Below are 25,255 nucleotides of genomic sequence, written 5' to 3'. Positions count from 1 at the left end.
ACCCAAAATCTTATGAATAAAAATGGCTTGCGTAGCTGGAAGGCAAGAATTTAGACTTAATGCTGCACTTTCGAGCATCAGTATGATTTTTTTGTTTTTCCTATGTAAAAACTTGTCTCACTTTGTGAAACAAATTACATATAATGTTAACTTATTGGTATACTAAGTTTTTAAATGTTTGGTTTAAGATCTACTGGGACTAAACCAAACACTTGAAGCCATACTAAATTTAACTGCTATTTTTGGTTTTTACTTTTGAGTCCATAAAAAAAATACAGAAAGACACAAAGAATGATGTAAAAATTCAGATAGACTTTCAGTTGCGTACAATAGTGTTATGTTTTTTTTCCCACAGCCATTTGAAGCATATCCCAACTGGCCAATACACAGAAATGTGCTATGCTCTCATGTACAGGCTCTGGCGTATGCTGAAGATTTACAACACAATTAAAAAGCTGTTTTCCACTCCGTTTTGTTTTATGGGCATTCACTGAAACAAATTGCCTAATATATACATTTTAGCAATAAAGGTACTTTTTCAGTAGTATTCTTGCTGCACAAAATCATTTAAATGTCAGCTTTCTGAAGGTAACGTAATGAAGTAAATTATTTTTTTGGCATAGCATAAAACTTGAAACAAGAACACTACAGTATACTGTTTGGCTTTGACACTTTGTTATTAACCTGATAAAAAATACTTCAGAGAGAGGAGGGGGAAAGAGTAAAGAGACTGGGAGGTTTCCTGAGTATTTCCTGTAGTTTCCGGGATGTGGAGCCATTTCAAATGGCTATTTAAAAAAGCTGGAATCTGCTGGAAATACTGAATTTAAATAATATAATGTCTTAAAACCTGTGCATGGTGTTAAATCTCTCCACAGCTTATAAAGTTAGCTAAATTTATCTGCATTCAAGTGATTTGGACTGTCAAATAGGGAAAGTGAGGACTTTTCACTTTTTTTTTTTTTTTTTTATGTAAATGCATCCACACTTAAAGTTCTTTGAAGGACATTTTTTTGTTGGCCTTCCCGAGCTGACTCCTGGGTTTCTGTCCTCTGAATTAGAGCAATATGGATTGAGCAAATTTATATGAAATTTGGTGATGCCAGTATTTTGAAATATTATATATCTGTTACTGCTATGTTACATGCTCCAAGAGAGTAAGCACAGAGCTTAAGAATAAGGCTGCATTTGTTTTCATTTTACAGCCAGTCAATAAAACGTGTGTGTGTGTGTTATGAACCTTTTTTTTTAATCTTGATACTGTGCTGCTTGTTCTCGCTTCTGAGCAGAAACCATTCCCACCAGTGCTTTTAAATGTCTCTTTATTATGCCAAGAAACTTATTTTTTGTGAACAAAATGTTGAGCTTTTTGTTTATTTAACTTAGTTCACTGTATTTCATGCTGTGTAGTTAGTTTTACTATAGAGTTTGTTGGGTACAATCTATAATTTTTTTTTTTTTTTTTTTTTTTTTACAATGATATTGTGGGGTTTGTCAGACTGTACAAAAAATTGCAATGTGCAATATTTGTCACTAATGTTTGATATGTTTGTTTTGCGACCAGCAAAGTGACTGGGTGTAGGTAGAGGAATCGTATACTTTGGCACAGATTTTGTGGGCTCATACAAAGAGTAAATGCCAGATCTGGGTTTAGTCTTTGGTTACCAAAAGTGAGTGAAGTTAAAATGTGGCCATAGCACTTTTTAAAGTGGTGGTACTTTTTATGGTGTTGCACTATAAAAGTATTGTCAAAATACCAAGCGTTGGAATACAAAAACCTGTCTGATTTTAATTGAATAACAAATATGCTTTACATAACAACATATGAGATTTATTTATTCTTTTTAAACTGAAGTCATAATTTCTGTTTTGGCAAAAATAAGTTTTTTTTTGTTTTTTTTTTGGTGAATGAATGCCTTTTAGATTTGCAAATCTTTTTTTTTTTTTTTTTTTTGTATTGGCATCAATATCCACAATATCACATTCTATATGTAGCATCGTACTAATAAAACATGGACAGTCCACGTATCAATTTCTGCTATGGATTTTGTGCAGCACAGACAGTGTAATAGCACAGACAGTGTAATGGTTAGCATTACTGCCTCACAGCACTGAGGTCGTGACCCTAAATGTATGGAGTTTGTATATTCTCCCTCCAAACATATACTGGTAGGTTACTTTGCCCCCAACAAAAAAATAATCCTAGTGTATGTGTGCGAGCATGCGGTAGCTAATATAGATTGTAAGCTCCACTATGGCCAAATATTCTCTGTAAAGCGCTGCAGAAATGTGTGCACTATATAAATATACTAAATTTAAAATTATTTTACTGTAGAATTAAATGTTTCTGGTCTGTCCATGTTTGGATCAGGCTTTGCTTGTTTGGTTTCCAATGCTACAGTTTTTTTTTGACTGCATGGCATTTAGCCATAATATTCTGGAATTTATTATACACTTTTTGAAAACTTAATTATTACGCGTTTTCCTTTTATACTGTACATTTTTTTTAAGTGCAGTTAACCGATTGCTGAGAGGAATGTTTGTGTGGGTCATAGTCTTATGGACAGACATTTTCCAGAGAGAATTTTTCCGGGATGCCTGGTCACTTTATTTAATGACCCAACAACTCCAATAAGAATGGGCCCATGATTAACTACATAGGCAAAACTGTAGTATTTTTGATGTGGTAGAATTTTGCATGAGCAAGTGGGAACCGATCACACATGATGATATAGGGATCAGTGACCTCAGCAATTAAATTCCATGTTATTAATTTTTATATTATTGACTTATTTTAAAAAAATCTGCAACAAAATGAGTATATGTATATAATCTATATTGCAATCTTAATGAATCCGATCAGATTAAGCAATCCATCCATGTGTAGAAGTGAGGACAAATTTACATCTCTGCATGTAAGACTATTCATGTTCAGTGTGTAAAATATATATATATTTTTTTAAATTCATTAATTTCCTGAAGCCTAAATTCTGACCTAATTGGGAATTGTAATGATCATGATTATCCCTCAAAATTCTTCATTCAATAAATTTTTTGCAACGAATCAAATACATTCAGTAGACTGTTTTGCGACATCACTTTGTGTTGCAGTTGTGGCATTTTTCCCAATCATCTTTCTGCGCAGTTGTTTTTTCAGGGTTGGGAATGCCCAGAAATAACAGGGCGCTAAGTCCGGGCTATATGGAGGGTGTTCCAGTGCTGTCCCATTAATTTCAGTCAGTGCTGCCAATGCAACAGCAGCAACATATGGTCGGGCATTGTCTTAGAGAAAAAAAACACCCTTTTCTTCCTCATGGCTCCACGCAAATGGGTTTTCAGGATGTTTGCATAGTAGTCACCATTAATTGTCTGTCCATGGTGAACCTAGTGCTGTAAGTTCATACAGTGTGAATCAAAGACCAGGAGAAACATTAATTTTCCCCACGAAGGAATCACACAGATTTGTTTTTTGGCGCAGGCGAATTTGCGTGTTTCCATACACTGGACTGTTTGGAATCTGCATCTTTCCGGAACGCGTCACAATTAACGTCAGGAAATCGTGTATCCTCTCCGACATTTGATCGGTGTTCTTGCAAGATTCAACACGTCAGCTCATCTGCTCTTCTGTGAGATTTCTGGGTACCCACTTGGCACACACGCAATGCATTTTCAGTTCTTTTGTCACAATATGCTGAGCCCGTTCAAACGTGATGGCAAGTAAAGCCGAAAGTTCGCGTAACGTTAACCCGCTGTCATTTCGCATCATCTCCGCAGCTTTGGCAATGTTGACATCTATAACTGCTGTGGATGGTCTCCCGCCTGGGCTGCTCGGTGCTCCAGCCAGTGAATGAGGAGGCAGAATTGGAGGGGCCATCTGTAAGCAGAGGGGGAGGGGGGAGACTGGGTGACAGCAGTCGGGCAGCTATTGCTCTAAGTAACGTGGGCCCAAGAGGCTCTGCCCACCAGATTACAAATTGAGCTGCTGCTGGAAGGATTTGGTGTGTGTGTGCGTGCGTGTCACGACCAGGTGAAGACTTTCTCCTAGGCATTGTGAAATCTCCAGCAAAACAAACACCACACCTATGCAGCTTTTGGTGTGTGTGTGTGGCCAATTAACGTGATAGCGGAATGATTCATAGCCTGTGTTACACTGAGGATCTCAAGGAACATTTCAGTGAAAACCAGATCAAAATCTGTTAAGTAGCTCTCAAGGTATATATATATATAATATAATATACACACACAGCGGGTAAAATAAGTATTGAACACATCAACATTTTTCTCAGTAAATATATTTGTAATGGGGCTATTGTAATGAAATTTTCACCAAATGTCAACAACCACCCATGTAATCCACACATGCAAAGAAATCAAACCATAGATGTCCATAAATTGTGTAATAATGTAAAGTAGCACAGGGAAAAGTATTGAACACGCCTACTGAAATCTATTTAATACTTCGTACAAAAGCCTTTGTTGGTAATGACAGCTTCAAGACTCCTCCCGTATGGAGAAACTAGTCGCATGCATTGCTCAGGTGTGATTGTGGCCTATTTTTCCACATAATCAGTCTTCAAATCTTGAAGCTTCCGTGGGCCTCTTCTATGAAGTCTGACCTGATCTTTAGTTCCATAGATTTTCAATTGGATTCAAGTGATTGGCTGGGCAATTCTAGTAGCTTTTTCTTTCTCTGAAACCAATTGAGTGTGTCCATGGCTGTGTGTTTTTGATCATTGTCTTGCTGAAATGTCCACCCTCGTTTCATCTTCAGCATCAGATGGCAGTAGATTTTCTCGGTACATTTTTCCAATCATCCTTCAACCGTATGAAGTATGCCAATACCGTATGCTGAAAAACAGCCCCACACCATGATGCCACCTCCAAACTTCACTGTTGGTATGGTGTTTTTGGGGTGATCTGTTGTGCCATTTCATCTCCAAACATGGTGTGTATTATGGCATCCAAAGTTAAATTTTGGTCTCATCTGACCAGACTATATTCTCCCAGTATTTCAAAGGCTTGTCCAAATGTTGTACAGCAAACGTTAAATGAGCTTGAACATGCTTTTTCTTCAGCAATGGAGTCTTGCGTAGTGAGCGTGCATACAGGCCATGGCGGTTGAGTGCAATACTTAATGTTTTCTTTGAAACAATTGTACCTGCTAATTCCAGGTCTTTTTGAAGCTCTCCGCAAGTGGTCCTTACTCTTGGACAACTCTTCTGATTCTTTTCACTTCTCTATCAGAAATCTTGCAAGGAGGACCTGGTCGTGGATGGTTTATGGTGAAATGTTCTTTTTCAATTCTGGATTATGGCCTCAATAATGCTGACGAACATTCAGAAGTATAGAAATCCTTCTGTAACCAATGCCATCAATGTGTTGCAACAATAAGGTTGCAAAGGTCTTGAGAGAGCTTTTACCCATCATGAGATGTTTCTTGTGTGACATCTTGGTAATGAGACACCTTTTATAGGTCCATCAGTCAGGACTGAACTAGCTTATATTAATTTGCACTGACAACAGGCAGGATTGCTTTCTAATTACTGATCTATTTCACCTAGTGTTTTGGCTTTCCATGACTTTATGCACCTCCTTTCTTCATGTGTTAAATACTTTTTTTCCCTGTCATTTCACATTATTACACATAACTTAATTTATGAACATCTGTGGTTTGATTTCTTTGCATGTGTGGATTGCATGGGTTGTTGCTGACAGTTGGTGAAACTTGTATTACAATAGCCCCATTACAAATATATTTACTGAGAAAAATGTTGATGTGTTCAATACTTATTTTACCCGCTGTGTGTGCGTGTGTGTATATGTATGTATGTGTGTATGTATGTATATGTGTGTGTGTATATATATAATATATATATATATATATATATATATATATATATATATACCCTGTTCCCTCCAATATGCCATGCATTAGTGTCCCCAATTTATAATATGCCACATAGCAGTGTCCCTTATAACAATGCCCCAACTAATGAGACACAGCAGAGCCACAAGATCCTAATGTACTTCATAACACTGCTCCCAATTCATAATATGCCACACATCTTTGCTACAAATCATTATATGCCGCACAGCTGTATTCACACTTCATAATTATGCTACACATCAATACCTCCAATACATAAAACATGCCACAAATGTGTGCCCCTAATATATATGCCACATTTGTGCCCCAATACGTAATATACCACATAGCTGTGCCCCAAGTTTATTGTATGCCACATAGCCATGAATTATGGCACACAATGCCCTCAATAGATATGCCTCCCATTTGCCACATTCTTTATATGGCTTACAGCTGTACCCCCAATTCATTATTCCACACATGTGCCCCAATACATATTTATGCCACACATCTGTGCCCTAATATATATATATTTATCCCACACATACACTAGCTCTGCCAGCACTCCTTAAAATCACCCCAATACACAAACCCTCACCCTGCCAGCATTCAATAAACCTAACCCCTCCCCACCCACACTAACCTTGTCAGTACTCTATAAAACCAGCCTTCCTCACGCCCGCAAGCCCCCTACTATGCACAGAAGCCCCCTGCACGCACGCACACACACACACACACACACACACACACTTTTCCTCACCAAACAGTCATACCAGGCTCCGTTTAGCAGCAGCTCCTCATGTTGTCTTGGAGTGTGGAGCTCCTTATGTACGTGACAGGCTGGCACTTAGGCATGTTATCTGGCAGTGTATGATCAGCATGTCAGACCGACAGACCTTTTATCTGGCAGCCTGACATCCAGCAGATATCACAGGCATACACTGACATATTTTATCATGTAAGCTACTAAGAGCAGGGTTCTCCTCCCTACTGTTTCACAGTCGTCTTCTCTAGCAATTTATGACAGCCTTCACCTTCCCAGCTGTATTGTGTACTGATAATTTTGTTACTTGTGTTCTTTGTGTTCTGGTTATTGTAATATGTTCTATGTACCCTGTACTATCCTACTGTTGATATATGTACGGCATTGCGGACCACTTGCGGCACACTATAAATAAAATGTAGTAATAATTATTTGTGTTGTCCCCAAAATCTGCGCTCCTCCCATGGGGAAGAGACATTTCCCTGTTCCTTCCCTGTGAAGGAACATGGGAAATGTCTGTTGGTCGACAACTGTTCGATGCGGCTGAATTTAACTTACAAAATATTGCGTTGGACGGGCATGCTGGACGATCCGACATGCCCAATAAGTCAATGTTAGCATCGGTTGGTCAAACACGCAGTACAATTATCGGGGCGATCTGCCAATATCTGGTGGATTGGCATGATAATTGTATAATGTATATCCAGCATTATAAAAGTCCCAAGTTTGCCGGCATGAGTTTAATCGGGATGTTAGAATACCGACGCATGGGAAGCCTTCTGACGGAATCCTGGTGTCGAAATTCCGACTTAGTACTAAATATAGGCGTCTAAATACTGAAGCCTATCTTTAGCCCGATAATGGAATCCCGATAGACTGCTTCCCGAATGAAGGTAAGCCGGGACAGTTAGCTGTTAGCCGCGGGGTTGGGGGCAGGGTTAGGTTTAGGCACCCCTGGGGGGGGACTTAGGGTTAGTTACCCCACGGGGAGGGTTAGACTAGGAGAAGGGGGGGTTAGGGTTAGGCACCCACCGGGGGGAGGGGGGGGGGGGAAGAGGTTAGGGTTAGGCACCCCCCTGGCAGGGATAGGTTTAGAGCTGGTGTTAGGTTAGGCACCCTCGGGAGGACATAGGGTTAGGCACCCATATCGGAGGGTTAGTGTTAGAAGGGTAGGGTTAGTATACTTGCCTGCCCCGTCGGGATTCTGGTATTTCGGGCTTCCGGCGTTGGCGTTTCACCCGACTGCTGAACAGCTGCCGGGATTTCATACCCAACCTTCTTAATCTAGTTATGTTTCTTTCCATTACGGCCTGCAAGATTTTTTTAAAGCAGGATTTTTGACTGTATGAGATAGCAAAAACTGGGATTAATAAAACGCAAAACAATTTGGAGTCATGGAATACACCAGAAATGACGTTTGTGTGCATATAGCACTCCATACTAACCAATCTGCTCATCACATACCTTTCAAGCACTGAAATACTTTTCATTTCATAAGCAACATCTGGAGAAAATGCTATTTTATTATTTTAGAAGTTTTTGGGTCAACAAGTTGAAAGTGTTTACCTTAAATTAGTGGATCCACATACACCCACCCTGGCTTAATATATATGGTCAAACATCATCAAAGTTGATAGCCTGTAGCCCTTTGCGGAAAAGAGAACTTTAGCCTGGACAAACAAACCTGTGTATTTTATCACATTTAGCACTTCTGGAATGTTCCTCATTCCCTGATTTCATTACAGGATCTTGGCACAGGCATGAGACTGGAGTCAATGCTTCGATTATAGGCATCGACAATGACTGCATTGCTGTGCCCTTTTTGAAAACTGACACCCCAGTAGAAAAAATTGTGGCCTATGGGTGCTGGTGGAGTTCCACATCAATCTGCGTGGTGTGTGTTACATTGCCAGACAGTAAATCAGCTGTGCTGTGCGTCAGCCAGACACCAGTAGCACTTGCTGCCTGTTTCCATCTCAATGTAAATCCCGGGCCTATCGCTCCATAGACCTGGAAAGGAAGTATAGAGGAAGCGAGTGCCACTGCTAGTTCAGAATGTTCCAGTGTGGTTGGAAAGTCTGAGAAATAGCTTGGGTGAGAAGAACAAGACCTTATTGACAGGGTTCAATCCTGGTCAGGTCTGTTTCTCATCAGCTTATTAAATCCACACTGCTCTTCCTTTCCCATTTTACACTGTGTCTTTAGCACTTGCCCTGCATTTTTATTATTTGTGTTTCACAGGTCGTTCAAATGCATACGCAAAAAAAAAAAAAACCCTACATATATAATTGTTTTTTTATTCTGCTTAAGGAGGTTTTAAACAGTGTACACACACACATTCCCGGTATTTAATTTATTAAATAATTTGAGGTCTAATTTATTTGTATTTAAGATCGTAAAAATATCAACCTTTTAAAATTGGATATTCTAATTTTCTTTGTCAAAATTAATAGTTACTACATGTACTATTACAGTGCATTTAACACTGCAGCCGTTACATGAGACGGTAATTTGCAAATCACATCAAAATATCTAACAGTTGAATAATTATTGCCTGCACATACCGTGTTTCCCCGATAAGACCTACCCTGAAAATAAGCCCTACCCTTACTTTTGTAGCCCGGTCTAAAATAAGACCTACCTTTTTTTCTCTTTGAGCTGGGAACGCTGCAGACACCAGCGTTCCCAGTCATGCAGTGCGCGGGTGACGTCATGACGTCACCCGTGCGCTGAGGGTCCTGTGCGGCCGCGCCTGCTGGATCATATTAGATCCAGTCAGCTCGCAAGTGAGGGAAATCCCGGACGGCGGTGACTCAGGTAAGTACCGTACTTGCACTGCAATAAGGGGGCCTGCATAAAGGACACTGCTACAGGGCGGGGCCTGCATAAGGGGCACTGCTACACAAGGGAGGCTGCATAAGGGGCACTGCTACAGGGGGGACCTGCATAAGGGGCACTGCTACACAAGGGAGGCTGCATAAGGGGCACTGCTACAGGCGGGGCCTGCATAAGGGGCACTGCTACAGGCGGGGCCTGCATAAGGGGCACTGCTACAGGGGGGCCTGCATAAGGGGCACTGCTACACAAGGGAGGCTGCATAAGGGGCACTGCTACAGGTGGGGCCTGCATAAGGGGCACTGCTGTCAATGTTAGTTAAAATAAGACCTACCCCGAAAATAAGCCCTATGGTGTTTTTTGGAACCAAAAAAAAGTCAGTGTCTTATTATCGGGGGAAACACGGTAGCCATTAGTTGTGTTACCTCCATTCTATTATTTTTTTGCAGCATAAGGCACTTTAGTTTTGTGTCTTTATTTAGTTATTATTTTATTATATAACCATAAAATGCATTTATATTACTTTTTAGCTGGTAAACTAAAATACAGGTGTTGCTGAGTGCTGGCATATTTATCTTCTGTCCTGCTGGCAAATATTGTCTAATGTTGCCTTAGCTGCTCTCTAACCAGACTATAAAAGTGTTTGTTTGCTGTATTTTCAAAACCAACCTTTATGTTTTAAGCCTCCTTAGTTATGAAGAGAATACATGTGATTTCAGCTGCTTGTGATGTTTAAGCTAGCAAACCTAATTTTTATGCTACATTACTTTGGCTGTGGAAGCATGCGAGTAGAGAACCAATCAGAATGTGCACTTTACATTTCTCCCCTTCGCAGTACCACACCACCCCAGGGTGGTGAGAGAAAACATTCAGCAGTGGCCTGAGCTCTGGTGAATGACACGCTGGCTAAGGGTATCTTGTAGTGCTGCTTTAAAACATAGATGTTGAATGTACATACTCTTAAGACATGAGAAACATTGACTTGTAATCTGAGATGTTTAGATGAAAGTGTGAAGCAGTACCTTATACTGTTTTATTGTAGTAGATATATACAGCTTTCCATTGGCATAGATGGGCAATGACAACAACTATTTTTTTATTTCATAACTTTTTCCACCATTCATTGCCAGATGAAAAAATAATGTTGGAATTTATAAGTTTTTAGCTATACTAGTTTGGTGGCTTTGATAGCATTGATCAATAAAATCTTATTTTGGGTCTTTCTCTGAGCAGTTAGATATGCATTCCCTAGTGCAAGTTGAAAATCATGATGTCTCAAAACTAAGAATATTAGTTGGCAATGTGCTTGTACACTCTCTTGCAGTGTTTATTCTATAGCACAGTATTACATAATATCTGCTCTCATGCACTGGTTAACCACGGTTCTCACATGCCTTAATCTTTTTATTTTTTCCTCTCTTCCTAGGATGGCTCTTATTTGGCTGAACTCCTTTTGGCAAAGGGCTACGAGGTAAGTGACTAAGAACTAGCACAGGCTGATGAAATCACTTGTATGCAGCAGCCTACAGAGCTTCCTCTGTTGCTGTCCCTTCTATGTGTTTTCCATTTCAAGTTCAGATAACAAATCAAAGCTTTAAAAAAAATGTGCAGCATGGCCTGTAATCACGCCAGCTTATTGTACTATTTATCAGCGAGGGTCCGCTAGTGGATTCCGTGGTCTCCTGAGGGTATAACTGCTGTGTACATTTCCCGCAAGGTCAGATAAGAAGCAACCTGCACAGGCTAGAGCTGTAAAGAATTAAGGAATAATGTATGATGTAATTCACTACATAGAAAACACACTCCCAATGAGGTCACTTTAATTCGGAAATTGCACTATACAATAGTATCCATGTTAATCCAATCCAGATCCATGTTTAAAAGTGAAACCTAGTTTTTTTTTTAATCGGTCATTCATATAAAATATATAGGGAATTATACAGATGTGTCCTGACTGAGCTTTGCTCTCAGTACGACACATATTCAGTAAAGTGGCGTGGGATAGTGTGCTCCATTAATTACCTTATCAGGCTCTAAAGATTTGCTGTGTTATCGCACTGCTACCATTACTGCTCTATAATTAACATAGCGCTTTCAAATGAGAAAATTTGCACAAATGTTTCGAAGTTCTGCAGATTAGCAAAAAAAAGTAGTAGAATATTAGCAAAACAGTAGCAAAGAATATTATGATGACTAGTCAACGTTACTGTCTATCCTAAGATTGACAAATTGCCTTAAAGTGGAAAATCATGTTGGTCACACGATCACTGTATTATACTGTATGTACAACATGATTTTCCACATTGTTAGTCTTATGGATAGACCGCAACGTTAAGTAGTCTTTATTGTGCTTTGATACTTGTTTTCTTTGTGCTAATATGATGGTACTTTTTTGCTAATCTGCAATTGTTTTGCTCATTTTAGCTATTGTATTCATATTTTCTCAATGTGTCTTGTATTTCTAATCCTAACAAGATCTGTAATATCTGTCATTATTTATGCAGTAACCACGCAAATTATACGATTTCTCTCATCCCCAATAAAAAAAATACTTAGAAAATGGAATTAGCACTTATCTCATCTCACATCAATCTGCCCAAATTGGTTAATACTAAAAATGCTTTTTTTTTTCTTCTTCAGGGTCCATAGGGGTCCACAGGATCTATTGCACCAAACAGCTTACAGCTTTGAAGCTCCCAGCATGCACAGGTCCTCCTCCCTATATACCCTGCCCTCAGCCACAGGCATTGTTTTTTTTTGTTTGGTGCGCTACGAGACTCACCTGTTATACAGCAGTAGTCCCAGGCTTTTTTCTTTTGATTCACCTTGGTTTTTGAACTACTGAGTTTAGGCGCTCCTCACCCAACCCAGACTCAACTTCCTGTACGGATTTCAGCGTCTAGTTTGCTATATTTGACCACCTCGTGGTGAGACGCTCGCAGATGGCGTTTGTGTGTGTACTGCTGTAGCTGTTAGTCTCAGAGGTTGGTCTTTCTCCCTGTATACCTCTTTTTTTTGGATCTGGTATATAGCACTCTATATCCTACTATTACCTCTGCAGGGCTGGTTAGTTGATTCAGTCCATTTGCAAAAGCAATTGTGCGTATTTATGCATTGTATGTGACTTTAATGCTAGCTGCTGTAGTTGTACTGCCTTTTTGTTTCCAAACTGTCAGTTATACCTATCTCTGTGATTCTCCTCATCCCTCTGAACGGTGTGGGGGGTTTCATTGATAAAGGGTCACATTGCATTTATACTGTACACCTTATACCATTTATACATTTGTCATGTCTAAAGGTGAAGGTGAGAAGGATGATATGCCAGTACTAAGATCATGTGTGTCTTGTTTGGCAGGCCTGTCTGAGCAGGATGTTAGCCAGGATGAATTGTGTAGCCACTGTTGTAAACAGCTACCTGTTCGATACGGTACATCTGCTCCAGCGCAAGAGCCATCTGGGTGGTATCAGGTTTTGTCGCACTTATTGGACAAAATCGCAGGTATTTCCTCATGCTATGGGGGTGTTCACAGCATTTGCATCCTTCTATATGTATGCCCCCCATGAATTCCTGTTGGGTTCATTCTACTGCTCACTCTAGTCAGAGTATGCCGCCGTCTATAGCTCATCAGCAGCCAGATAGACAAGTGAAGGTAAAGCAGGGGCATAAGAGAGGTTCCCATCAGTTGTTGCCTCATGACGACCTGGACTCTGTCTTCTACTGAGTAGCAGAGTCTGAAGAAATCAGTCCCTTTTTGGATGTCCCCTCTCTGGTGAGAGTGGTTAGATCTGTCCTCAGTATAGAGGAAGAGGAGGCTCTTAACCATCAGGGAGGCACACGAAGTCTGGCAGCAACGAAGGAAGTGGCATTCTGCCCACAGCAGAATTTACGCCAACTTCTGGCAATCAGGTGTTCTCAACTGGGAAGCGGACTTCCTGAGTCACCAGAACATACATGCTGTAGAATGGGCTCTTCATCTGGATGTCTTTCAACTCCTGGTGGACAAGTGTGGAGTACTGGATGCAGACCGTCACAATCACAAAGTCAAGAATAAGGGACCCCTCAGCCACCTTCGTGGACGCTCTGGTGGTGAAATGGGACTTCAGGTTGGCATACCTGTTTCTTCCAATCTCCCGCCTCACAAAAGTTGTCAAAGTTCAAGCTGGAAGGTGGCAGGATCATGCCTGGCCCAGGAGGCATTGGTTCTCCGACCTGACATGTCTATCCATAGACAGTCCACTGCCTCTACGGCCGGATCTGCTAGTGCAGGGTCCCTGCTATATCTGGATTTACCTCGGCTGGCTTTGACGGCATGGCTATTGAGTCTGCCGTCTTGAAGGCCAAAGGTTTTTCAGTCTCTGTGATTCAGACTATGCTGGGGCAAGGAAGCCTGCTTCCGCCCGCATCTATCAGAGTTTGGCATTCATTTTTTCTTTGGTGTTCTCACAGAAAATATGACCCTAAGATTTTCTAGAAGGCAAGAATACTTGCTTTTCTTCAGGGGGGATTAGACTTAGGTCTTGGCCTGGCCACCTTGAGAGTTCAGGTTTCTGCATTGTCAGTTTTGTTCCAATACAGAATTGCCCCTCTGCCAGATGTTAGAACATTCCTGCGGAGGGTTCTCCGGCTGCAACCTCCATTTGTCCTCCGGTGGCACCGTGGGATTTCACTTGGTTCTCAGGGCATTGCAGATGGCTCCCTCTGAACCTTTGGATACGGTGGGCTTAAGATGGTTGACGGCGAAGATGCTTTTTCTCCTCGCTTTCGCCTTGGCTCGTAGAGTTTGACTTGGCAGCTGTCATATCGCTCTCCATATTTGATTTTTCATCAAAATAGAGCTGTCCTCTGTACTAAGGCAGGTTACCTTTCAAAGGTGGTTTCCCGTTTCCATATAAATGAGGAGATGGTAGTTCCAGCCTTTCTGTCTTCAGACCTGTCCAAAGGTGAAGCTTCCCTGGATGTGGTTCGAGCCCTTCGTATTTACGTGGATCGTACCTGCTCCATCAGGAAATCAGATTCACTCTTTGTGTTTATATGGGTTTCACAAACGAGGCTGGCCAGCAAACAAGCAGACTTTGGCTCGCTGACTGAATACGAGTATTTCTCAGGTCTACACACAGGCTGGTCTCCCTGTCCCAAACAAGGTGACAGCACATTCTACTCGGTCTGTGGGACCATCGTGGGCGGTTAGACATGGAGCCTCAGCTGAACAGCTGTGTAAGACGGCCACTTGGTCTTCCGTCAATACTTTTATCGAATTCTATGCATTTGATACTTTTGCCTCCAAGGATTCTTCCTTTGGGCGACGAGTTCTCCTTTCTGCTCAGGAGCGTCCCCACCCTTAAGGGAACTGCTTTAAGACATCCCCAAGGTAGATACTGTGGACCCTATGGACCCTGAAGAAGAAAATGAATGGGATCTGTTGTTTTGCTTTTTCTTATCACTGATTCCCTCTTTGTAGGTTGAGTGTTTCTTGTGTACGATGTACTGCCTTCTCAACTTTCCATCTGTTGCCGTTAGGCTTGTTTACAACTGAATACTTGTGGCTGAGGGCGGGTTATATAGGGAGGAGGACCAGTGCATGCTGGGCGCTTCAGAGCTGTAAGTTGTTTGGTGCAATGGATCGTTTCCACTACATACCCCAAGGTAGATCCTGTGGGCCCTATGGACCTCGAAGAAAGAGTTAACTGAGGTATGTTATACCATAACTCTAATTTTTAATAGAACTGCAAGAAAATGTACTAAATGTGTGCTTTTTGTTTCCTAATCATCACCAAGAAGTACTTTGTGGTTTTTGCTTTAGCAATAATCCACCTTTTCCAAATGGCAAAAAGCTGAGATCTACAGATAGGTTTTCATAATAAAAGCTGCGCTTGAAAATGATGTTGCTCTGTTTTCAGTGTTTAAAATGTTATAATAATATGGGAGCCAAACAAGGCATTATATGAATGGACGTTTATTGATGTCAGGATGAGCAAGTTCTGGAAATTAAACCAACCACAAATCAGGAGTTCATAAAACTTTCTGTAGTAAAGTAACATTCCCGCTAGGCTGTTTCAGCGGGGCGCCGTTCCCTGCCCTATTTCTGAAGGGCAGAAAGCACCCTGCCCTCCAGCACGGCACCCGCTGAGACAGCCTGCGGGTTCTGTCTCCACCCACGGGTCTGTGTCCCGCGGGTGGTCAAAACAGCGGTGTAGCGGTCACCGCTGGAGAATGGATGCTGGGCACATGAGCCCGGCATACATTCACAGTGACCGCAGCGCTTGGGGGCTGCACGGCATGTCCGTAAGTGCCGGGCACGGCCCCAGGAGTGACAAAAAGGGGATGTCATAAAAACACTCCCCCTTTTCTTTGGCCGCGTGCCAAAGTGCCCCATTTCTAGTTCTTGCTGCCGGACTTAGTGTGAACACTAGTAAAGGGTGTTAGTATTTGTCTGGTGATCAACAGACCGTAAGAGGCCAGATCATTTGAAAGAGAGTAAGCCAGATAGTGTTGGATCAAGCGCTTGCCTGGTGTGGTTGCATGAAATAACCCTTATTCAGTATAAGTTAATTAGCAAATCTGCATATTTATTAAAATTATACTATATCAGGTTTTGAAGAATTGCCTTCAATGTGTTGAAACAGGACCCTGTGTCAGGAAGACATCCCTTTATTGGAGTGGGACTGCCCCGATGGAATGTTAAGAGCAATGGGCAGTTCTGAGTTTGGTTACGGGTGGTGGTGGTGGTGCTTGGATCACCTTGAGTAAATTGGAAGCAGGAGGGCATATTGCTTAAAGTTGATTTAAAACTTTTTTTTTTTTCTTCCTTTCCATTGCAAATGGTCTTTTCTTCAGGAGTATCCATGACAGACATACCTTCAGGCTAGTTATAGCACAATTATGTGAAAATGCTTTTACTGTATTTTGCCTACTCTTACGTTCCACTTCTCCAGTGCACCAAACTGGTATTATTGATACAAGAATATACCATTTTGGTGCATGTGTGCTACAGAGGCGTCCAGGTTTATTGTGGCTGATCGTGCCGCAAACATGCACGCGAATCACACCACGTGATTTCACCATGCCTGCATACGCTAGGGTACGCTATGGTGCTCACTGCGATCGCACCATTCATGCCTATGGAGGCACGCTCGCATACACAGTGCGTGTCTCTGATTGCGGGCTCGCTTCTCACGCTATGCGTAGCGTGATTCGCAGTGCCATCGCCAACACACTAGCTGGGCATATCTGTTATAATCACATGTATTTCTTCTTCAGGGTCCATAGGCTCCACAGGGATGTAGGTGATGGGATCCAATCCGGGCACCACGCAGTTAAAACTTTCAGCTCCCAGGATGCATTGGGTCCACTCTCCCTATACCCTGCACCCGAGCCAGAGACACTTAAGTTTCGTTGGTGCCCTGCCGGAGTCGGGTCATAATTTTGCTGGGGCTGTTAATCAGCCCCTAAAGTGTATGTCTTAATTTTATTTAGTTTACTTCTACAAGCGACTAGAGCGCACAGTAGCAGACGTGCGTAGGACGTCTGCACTACCTCTGTCACCCCTCCGGTGCTGCATCGCCAGTAATGATCTGGGGATCTCGGCGGGCGTTCCAAGGGTCAGCGCTAGCCAGGGCCCTCGAGAGGATGCAGACTGCACCTGGACATCAGGGGATTGGTAAGGCGGGTCACTGCTCGCGGTGTCCCACACGTAATCACAGTCAATACCTTCGGGACAGACCAGAGGTGCTGAGTTTGGACGCTGGCTGCCGCCATCGCGCTCCAACTTGACCACAGGGACGTATTGGTACTGGAAACCAGCGTCCCAGGGGTTAATAACAGGCCTGGGGAAACAGATTCCCTGTTTAAGCGGCTCCTCCCCTCAGCTCAGCATGCCTTTCAACTGCGGTCTGGCTTCCATGAGCTGCTCTCCTCCTCCAGACACGACCCCTCTGAGGTCTCCGGCGGCCATTTTCTGTGGTGCGGTCATAGTTCTCCCAGGACAACGCGTGGTCCGGTCCCCCTGCATACCTCTCCCCAGGGTCGGCGTACTCTTCCCAGGGTCAGCGTATGTAGTGCTATTTCCTAGCAGACACTGTTGTGGTGTTGGGGTGGTTCATATCCGATCTCAAAATTAATATATAGCAATACAATATTTCTGAGGTCTGTCACATGCTGTTTTGTACTGCACACTGTGCCATATTTAGGCAACAGGTTCCTGCAGCTTACCTAAGCATAAGACAGGACCAGTATATTGCTTCCTGTTTAGTATTTATATATACACGTGGTTGCTTTGTACTCAGTACCATATTGTGTGTCATTTTACCCAGCAGACATGTCTGACAAGGGCAATGAACACATTACTGTACCTATGTCGCAATTTTGCATATTATGTACTGCAGTTTTCAGTGAGGAGGATGTGGTTCGGGATGCTTTGTGTGATGATATAACCCACCAGGTTCCTCGAACCCCCCCCCCCCCCCCCCCGACATCAGTACAGGAGCCATCTTGGGCGACTTTGTTGCATATGCTGGCCTCTATTGTGGACCGCCTGGCGTTCCTCCTATGGGGATTCCACAGCAGTCCGGCCTCACTCACAGGGACTACCACTGTTTATGCAGACCCCTCCTGTACCACAGCAGGCGGTCATTCCCACTGTGAGATTTCTGCAGGGTGGACCTCCACCATGGGTGGATGTTTTCTCTACCTCACTACAGAGTCTGGCTACGGCCACTCAGACCCTACTGCAGAGTGAGAAACTTGTACGACCAGCTAAGCGTCCTGTGTTGTCATCTCAATCCACACAGCTGTCAGAATCTGAGATGTCATCTGATGCAGGAAAGGTGGCTGATGCCTCAAACCCCAGTTCCCCTCGGCAAGAGGCGGAGCCTAAGTCAGGGATGAATATTCCTGCCTTGGTGCGTGCGGTCAGATCTGCATTGGTTATAGAGGATGACGAACTAGCGCCTAATTCCAAACACCCTCTGTTTAAACAGGTAAAGTGTATTTGGCAGTGTTCACTTTATCAGGGATTACATGGTTTTACTGGACATTCAGGATGCATACCTTCTTGTTTCCATAAAGCTTTCTCACCAGCGTTCTCTGCAGTTTGCCCTACTGCAATGACACTTCCAGTTTCAGACGTTGCCCTGTTGCCTGTCCACGGCTCCAAGGGTATTCAGAAAATTATGGCTGTCATGGCAGCCCACCTATGAAGTCAGGGTATCTGGATGACCTCTTGTTGGTGAGTTCTCCAGAATAGCTTCACCACCACCTGCAACTGACAGTTGCTTGTCTACAAGCACACGGGTGGTTATTCAATTGGTAAAAGTTCTCCCTAATTCCCTCACAGAGAGTGGTTCATTTGGGAGCCCTGCTGGACTCTCACCAGCAGAGAATCTTTTTAACTCCAGAAAAGATCTCCTCCATGCTGTAGCTGCGAGTATGCTGATGTCTCTGCAGTCGCCGGGGGTCAATCCACTTGGTGATGCAGCTTCTCGGGTTTCCATTGTGTCCACATTCAACATGGTGGAATATGCTCAGTTCCACTCCAAGCCCCTTCAGGGGCTGATCATCTCCAGGTGGAACGGATTACCCCACCGGATCAAAGCTCAGAACTCTCTCCGGAGGTGCGTTTGTCAGGGTCTTGGTGGCTAGACCTCTCATCTAACTAAGGGTCGCCCCTTTTGAATCCTGGACTGGATACTCCTAACAACGGACGCCAGTCTCCGGGGATAGGGCACAGTGACCGGTCCACACTCCTTTCAGTGCCGGTGGACAACGGTAGAGGCTTCCCTGCCCATCAACATATTGGAACTTTGGGCTGTGTACAGGGTCCTCATGTTGGCAAAGCTCATTCTTCACGGAAAGCCCGTGCAGATTCAGTCTGACAACGCCACCACAGTGGCTTATCTCAACCATCAAGGTGGCACTCTAAGTCGGGCAGCAATGACAGAAGTGTCACGCATTCTGACATGAGCAGAATTTCATCTCCCGGCCATTTCGACTGTGTTCAGTATAGGAGTTCTCAATTGGGAAGCAGACTTCCTCAGCTGTCACGACGTGCATCCAGGGGAATGGTCTCTTCACCAAGAGGTGTTTCAACTCCTAATGGACAAATAGGGTCTCCCAGAGGTGGACCTCATGGCCTCCCGACACAATCACAAGTCACCAGTGTACGGATCCAAGACAAGAGATGCTGAAGCAAGCCTGGTGGATGCTCTGTCAGTGAAATGGACTTTCTGGTTTGCGTTTCTATTTCTTCCAGGCTTCCTCGAGTTCTTCGGAAGTTCAAGCAAGTTGGAGGCACTGTCCTGCTGGTGGCTCGAGCTTGGCCCAGGCGTCATTTGTACTCAGATCTTCGGAGTCTTTCCATCGACACTCCATTTCTGCTGTCTCAACGTCCGGACCTGTTGTCTCCAGGTCCTTGCCTTTTCCTGGACATGGATTGTCAGTCTTTGACCGAGTGGCTCTTGAGACATCCCTCCTGAGGTCAAAAGGTTTCTCTAGCTCTGTCATCAACACAATGCTTAGAGCGCGTAAACCTACCTCTGCCAGGATCTACCACAGAGTATGGCATACATATTTACAGTGGTGTCGTAAAAGAGCTTATGACCCTCAAATGTTTACAATTTCCAGAATACTGGCATTCCTTCAAACTGGATTGGACCTTGGCCTATGCCTGGCCTCATTGAAAGTGCATGTCTCTGCACTGTCAGTATGGTTCCAACGTAGAATTGCTCTGCTTCCGGATATCCACACCTTTCTCCAGGGTGTCCTCCAGATTCAACCTCCCTTTGTTCCATGAAGTGGCTCCTTGGGATTTGGTAGAAGTTCTTCAGGCCCTCCAGGGTCCTCCATCCTTTTTCTGATATTTCACCAGAATAGGACGGTGCTTCGTACTCGCCCTGAGTTCCTTCCTAAGGTGGTTTCTAATTTCCATATTAATCAGGAAATTATAATACCAGCCTTTCTATTACCAGACCTCTCAGCAGGTGAGGCCTCCTTGGACGTGATCTGCGCCCTCAGGGTTTATGTGGACCGTACCTGTTCTCTTCGGAAATCGGACTCCTTGTTTGTGCTCTATGGATTTCACAAGAAGGGATGGCCAGCCAATAAACAAACATTGGCTAGATGGCTTTGTATGACTATCTCAGAAGCTTACACGCAGGCAGGCTTGCCTGTTCAGTCTTCTGTTATGGCTCATTCTACTCAGTCTGTGGGTCCCTCGTGGGCAGCTGGCCGTGGCGCCTCGGCTGTTCAGCTTTGTAAGGCGGCCACATGGTCTTCTGTCTAGACCTTTTTAAGGTTCTATGCATTTGATACCTTTTTGCTTCTCAGGATGCTTCCTTTGGGCGTCAGATTCTCCTCTCAGTGCAGGAGCGTCCCCACCCTTAAAAGGACTGCTTTGGGATATCCCCAAGGTGTCCCTGTGGAGCCTATGGATCCTGAAGGAGAAAATGAGTTATGGTAAGAACTTACCTTTAACTCTCTCTTCGAAGTCCATAGGGTCCACAGGGCACCCACCCTGACGCACCTGGCTTCATAGGGGCTATTGTACTGGTCACCGGTTTCCCGTCTCCTTCTCCTGTGATTCTTGTGTTCCAGTCTTCCTTCTCTCATCCTCCTCCGGCCTTTGGCTTTTTACCAACTGAGGTGCATCTGGCTCGGGGGCAGGCTAGAGTGGAAGAGTGGACCCAATGCATCCTTGGAGGTGAAAGCTTTAACTGCGTGGTGCCCAGATTGGTTCCCATCACCTACACCCCAAGGTCTCCCTGTGGACCCTATGGACTTTGAAGAAAGAGTTAACAAAGGTAAGTTCTTACCATAACTCTCATTTTAGCACTATAAAAAGTGCTTGCTTTCATCTCTAAATGACCACCACAATCCGTATTTGCATTACAAGTCTAACCATGTTAATTTAATATAAAATCTTTGCTTATATTGTTGAGTGTTTCACTAAATTGGTGGAAAAAAACAAGCACTAAGTTCTAGTGTGCCCCTTCCATATCTAGGAAATGTTATTGCCCCTTCCATATCTAGGAAATGTTATTGCCCCTTCCATATCTAAGAAATGTTATTGCCCCTTCCTTATCTAGAGAATGTGTTATTGCCCCTTCCTTATCTAGGAAATCTGTGTTATTGCCCCTTCCTTATCTAGGAATTACCTAGTGTAACATTGTGGTGCCTGATGTGTTTATCTTGCATTTCAGGTAGTGTTTGTTCCTTTGTTAGGTTTGTGATTCAGTTAAACCTTTTGATCATTTTCTGGCTTTGAGTTATTATTCTTGTCCAATCGCTTCTGTAAGCCTTGCTTACTTTGACGCCACAAAGTCGACCATTTCGAAAAACTGTAATTTTTTACAGGCCATTACCCTTTAACCTCTATACTTTTTTCTGATGTTGAAAACAGTTGAAAATGACGTTTTACTACTTGTTAGTTATATTTCACAAAGAGGAAAAGAAAGAAATTGACATAAATAATCAGCAGACAATGTACACTGGGGCACTTGGATAGCAAAGGAATAGTATTTAAGTGACTACTTTCCTAGTCTATTCATATATTGTCAAATGAATAGTTCTGTGCTATGCAAATTATGTAAAATATCAACAATGTAGGTATTACAGCTATCTTTTAATGTTACTGCTGCTGAGCTACTTGCAGGGAGATTTCACTTTCCACTTGTACTCCCAGTAGGTCATGAAATCTCTTATTTAATAACTCCCTGGTATGTTATTTACCACTTCATTAGGGTATAGGTATGTGTATATATTCATATATAATATGTAGTTCTTGCTTGGTCCCTTCAACATTCTGTGATGGTCCCTTCTGCTCTCGCTCTATATTCTCCGGCTAGGTCTTCTCCCCTTCTACACCCAAATTTATATGCACACAGCAGCAACTAATTACGGTCTGTGATTTCATTCTCATGTTCACAAAAATAACTCTTATGACTTCTTGTCCTGCCTTGGTCAGAACACACTCAGTATAATCCTAAACAAATGCCGCTCCAGTCACCATATATACTCTGAGATAATACAATCATAGCACAGCTACCTGCTGAGTGCCACTGGAGGACATCTCTAATGCTGATTTCTTCCTCTATAATTAATTCTTTCATCTTGAAACACTGCACTTTCGCTTGCTAAGCAAAGCTACTGTATTTCATTCCTCTAATACCCACCCACTCTGCTAACCCTGGCGACGACTCCTCATTCTCCCTCCCTAAACATTCTCTTATCTCGACAATCCTAAAGAAAACCTCTCTAGATCCATACTCTCCAACTAGCAACCTTTTTCTCGACTCTTTTTTTCCTACAAGCTGCCACCTCACTGCAATTGAGTATGATATTTCACAAAGACTGCACTTAAATAAGCGTTGTATTACCTACCTGTAATAATGGTCTAAAGGTCATTTCTCCATACTGTATTCCTCCTGGACCTCGCTGCTGCTTTCTACACAACCGATCAGCCTCTTATCCTTCACATACTTCACTCTATTGACTCATATCCGGACAGGACACCTCACTTACTGTGTACATTTATATCCTAGGACATTGGAGACTGTCCTGTGTGAACATTACTTCATTAGCCCCTTAAGTTGTTCTCCTGTACGGTCACCGATTGAAGAGACATAGAAGCAGAATGTATCCATACAAACATCACTTCTTGCAATACTGATCCTGAAAACTGATTGTTAGTCATAAAGGTGCGTACACACTAGACAATTCGCTCCATGAACTATAATGTCTAGTGTGTCCCCGGAAAGGGTCTGCTCAATGTCTTTAACAGTGAGCATACACACTGAACGATATCATGAACGATATCGTTCAGTGCCACGCACCGTCCCTCATCCCTGAACATGCAACATTACCTGACAATATCGTCGGGTTGGCCTGCAAGTTCGGGCGATGGACGACAATGACCAATGACCTGCGGGAGCGCGCATCGTTGGTCGTTCATTGTTATCATTAATAGTTTTAGCGCACACACTGGCCGATAGTGAACGATAACATATCGTTCAGTCGTTCTAAATATCGGCAAGTGTGTACGCACCTTAAGACTTCCAGACCAACATGAATTACATGCTGTCTAATAACAAACCTGCCAGTATCTTTCATTACAAAGCAAATGGAGGTGTATACTAGTACATTGGCAGCAGGCTCAGGTACTTGGTCGAAAAACAACCATGCAATTTTTTGGCTGGAAAAAAAAAAAACGTTGAAACTGGTTTTAAAGTATTATTTTGTCTGGTTTTTTCGCGAGCCGTATGAAGAGACAACTGTTTAAAAAAAAAACAAAAAAAAAGTCTGCTGCGGTCATGTGCAATGTTTAAAACACTTGTCTCATCCATATGGCCCCCTGAAAAACCAGACCCAAAACTTTAAACCCATTTTCAACACTTTTTTTTTTTTTTTTTCTTACTGCCAAAAATGTGTGCGTTCGATTTTCGACAAAGTATGCAATTTACAAAAAAATGTTGAGGTAATTTGTCATTAGGGGGGGGTGTCCAAAGGGTTCTGAAAGTAGTTCAAGGAAGGACATTGCCTGTATTGCCTTTTGCAAAACATGTCTAGAGGGGTTTCCACTTCAGAATGATTTTAAATGTGCTCCTTCCCCATATTTGACCTTTTAGAGAATATTTTCCCAAATGGGAAACACCACCATTCTCTCAAAGTAATTCTTATCCACCTGGACCTCTGCAGATCAGCTGCAGGTAGACCACTGTGTTCTGTAACACATGATTGGGCAAGTGCTCAACCATCCACTGAGGAGCAGTTTGTTGCGTTATGCCACTTCACTATTCACTCTTTCTTAGTTAATTTATAGTTTTTGGAAAGATGAGTTTTTTAGAGTGTTGACGAGCAGAAGACTGGAGATCACTTTGTTATTCTAACTCAATCAGCATGACAGACTGGAAGCTTTAAAAGGAGGGTTAAGATTGAAATCAATATTCTTCCTCTAACCATGGTTACCTGCGAGGAAACACATGCAGTCATCATTGATTTGCACAAAAAGGGCTTCACAGGCAAGGATATTGCTGCTAGTAAGACTGCACCTAAATCAACCATTTATCAGATCATCAAGAACTTCAAGGAGAGAGGTTCAATTGTTGTGAAGAAGGACTTCAGGGCACCCAAAAATGTCCAGCAAGGGCCAGGACCGTCTCCTAAAGTTGATTCAGCTGCGGGGTTGGGATACCACCAGTGCAGAGCTTGCTCTGGAATGGCAGCAGGCAGGTGTGAGTGCACAGTGGGGTGAAGAGTTTTGGAGAATGGCCTGGTGTCAAGAAGGGCAGCAAAGAAGCCACTTCTCTCCAGGAAAAACATCAGGGACAGACTGATATTCTGCAAATGGTACAGGGAATAACGCTTTTCCGGAGAAGGAAAGGTGAGCGCTACAATTGCTCCTGTGTCATGCCAACAGTAAACCACCCTGAGACCATTCGTGTGGGGTTGCTTCTCAGCCAAGGGAGTAGGCTCAATCACAATTTTACCTAAGAACACAGCCATGAATAAAGAATGGTACCAAAACATCCTCCAAGAGCAACTTCTCCCAACCATCCAAGAACAGTTTGGTGATGAACAATGCATTTTAAAGCATGATGGAGCACCTTGCTATAAGGAAAAAGTGATAACGAAGTGGCTGAGGGAACAAAACCTCAAAATTTTGGGTCCATGGCCAGGAAACTCCCCAGACTTTAATCCCATTGAGAACTTGTGGTCAATCCTCAAGAGGCGGTGGACAAACAAAAACCCACAAATTCTGACAAACTCCAAGCATTGGTTATGCAAGAATGGGCGGCCATCA

At 43.0% G+C, this 25,255-nt stretch overlaps 1 protein-coding gene across 1 annotated transcript in view; it reads left to right on the top strand.

The window, feature by feature from the left end:
• GMDS (GDP-mannose 4,6-dehydratase) overlaps positions 1–25,255 on the top strand; it is a 718,047-nt gene that overhangs the window by 97,102 nt on the left and 595,690 nt on the right. The window contains exon 3 of the mRNA XM_088471799.1: positions 10,891–10,935. Within this exon, the coding sequence (XP_088327925.1) occupies positions 10,891–10,935 (45 nt within the window). The remainder of the gene's footprint in view (positions 1–10,890; positions 10,936–25,255) is intronic.

This window comes from Taudactylus pleione, unplaced genomic scaffold, assembly GCF_031769625.1.
Source record: "Taudactylus pleione unplaced genomic scaffold, aTauple2 ptg000116l, whole genome shotgun sequence".
Lineage (NCBI taxonomy): Eukaryota > Metazoa > Chordata > Amphibia > Anura > Myobatrachidae > Taudactylus > Taudactylus pleione.
This window is presented reverse-complemented; position numbering and strand designations above follow the sequence as displayed.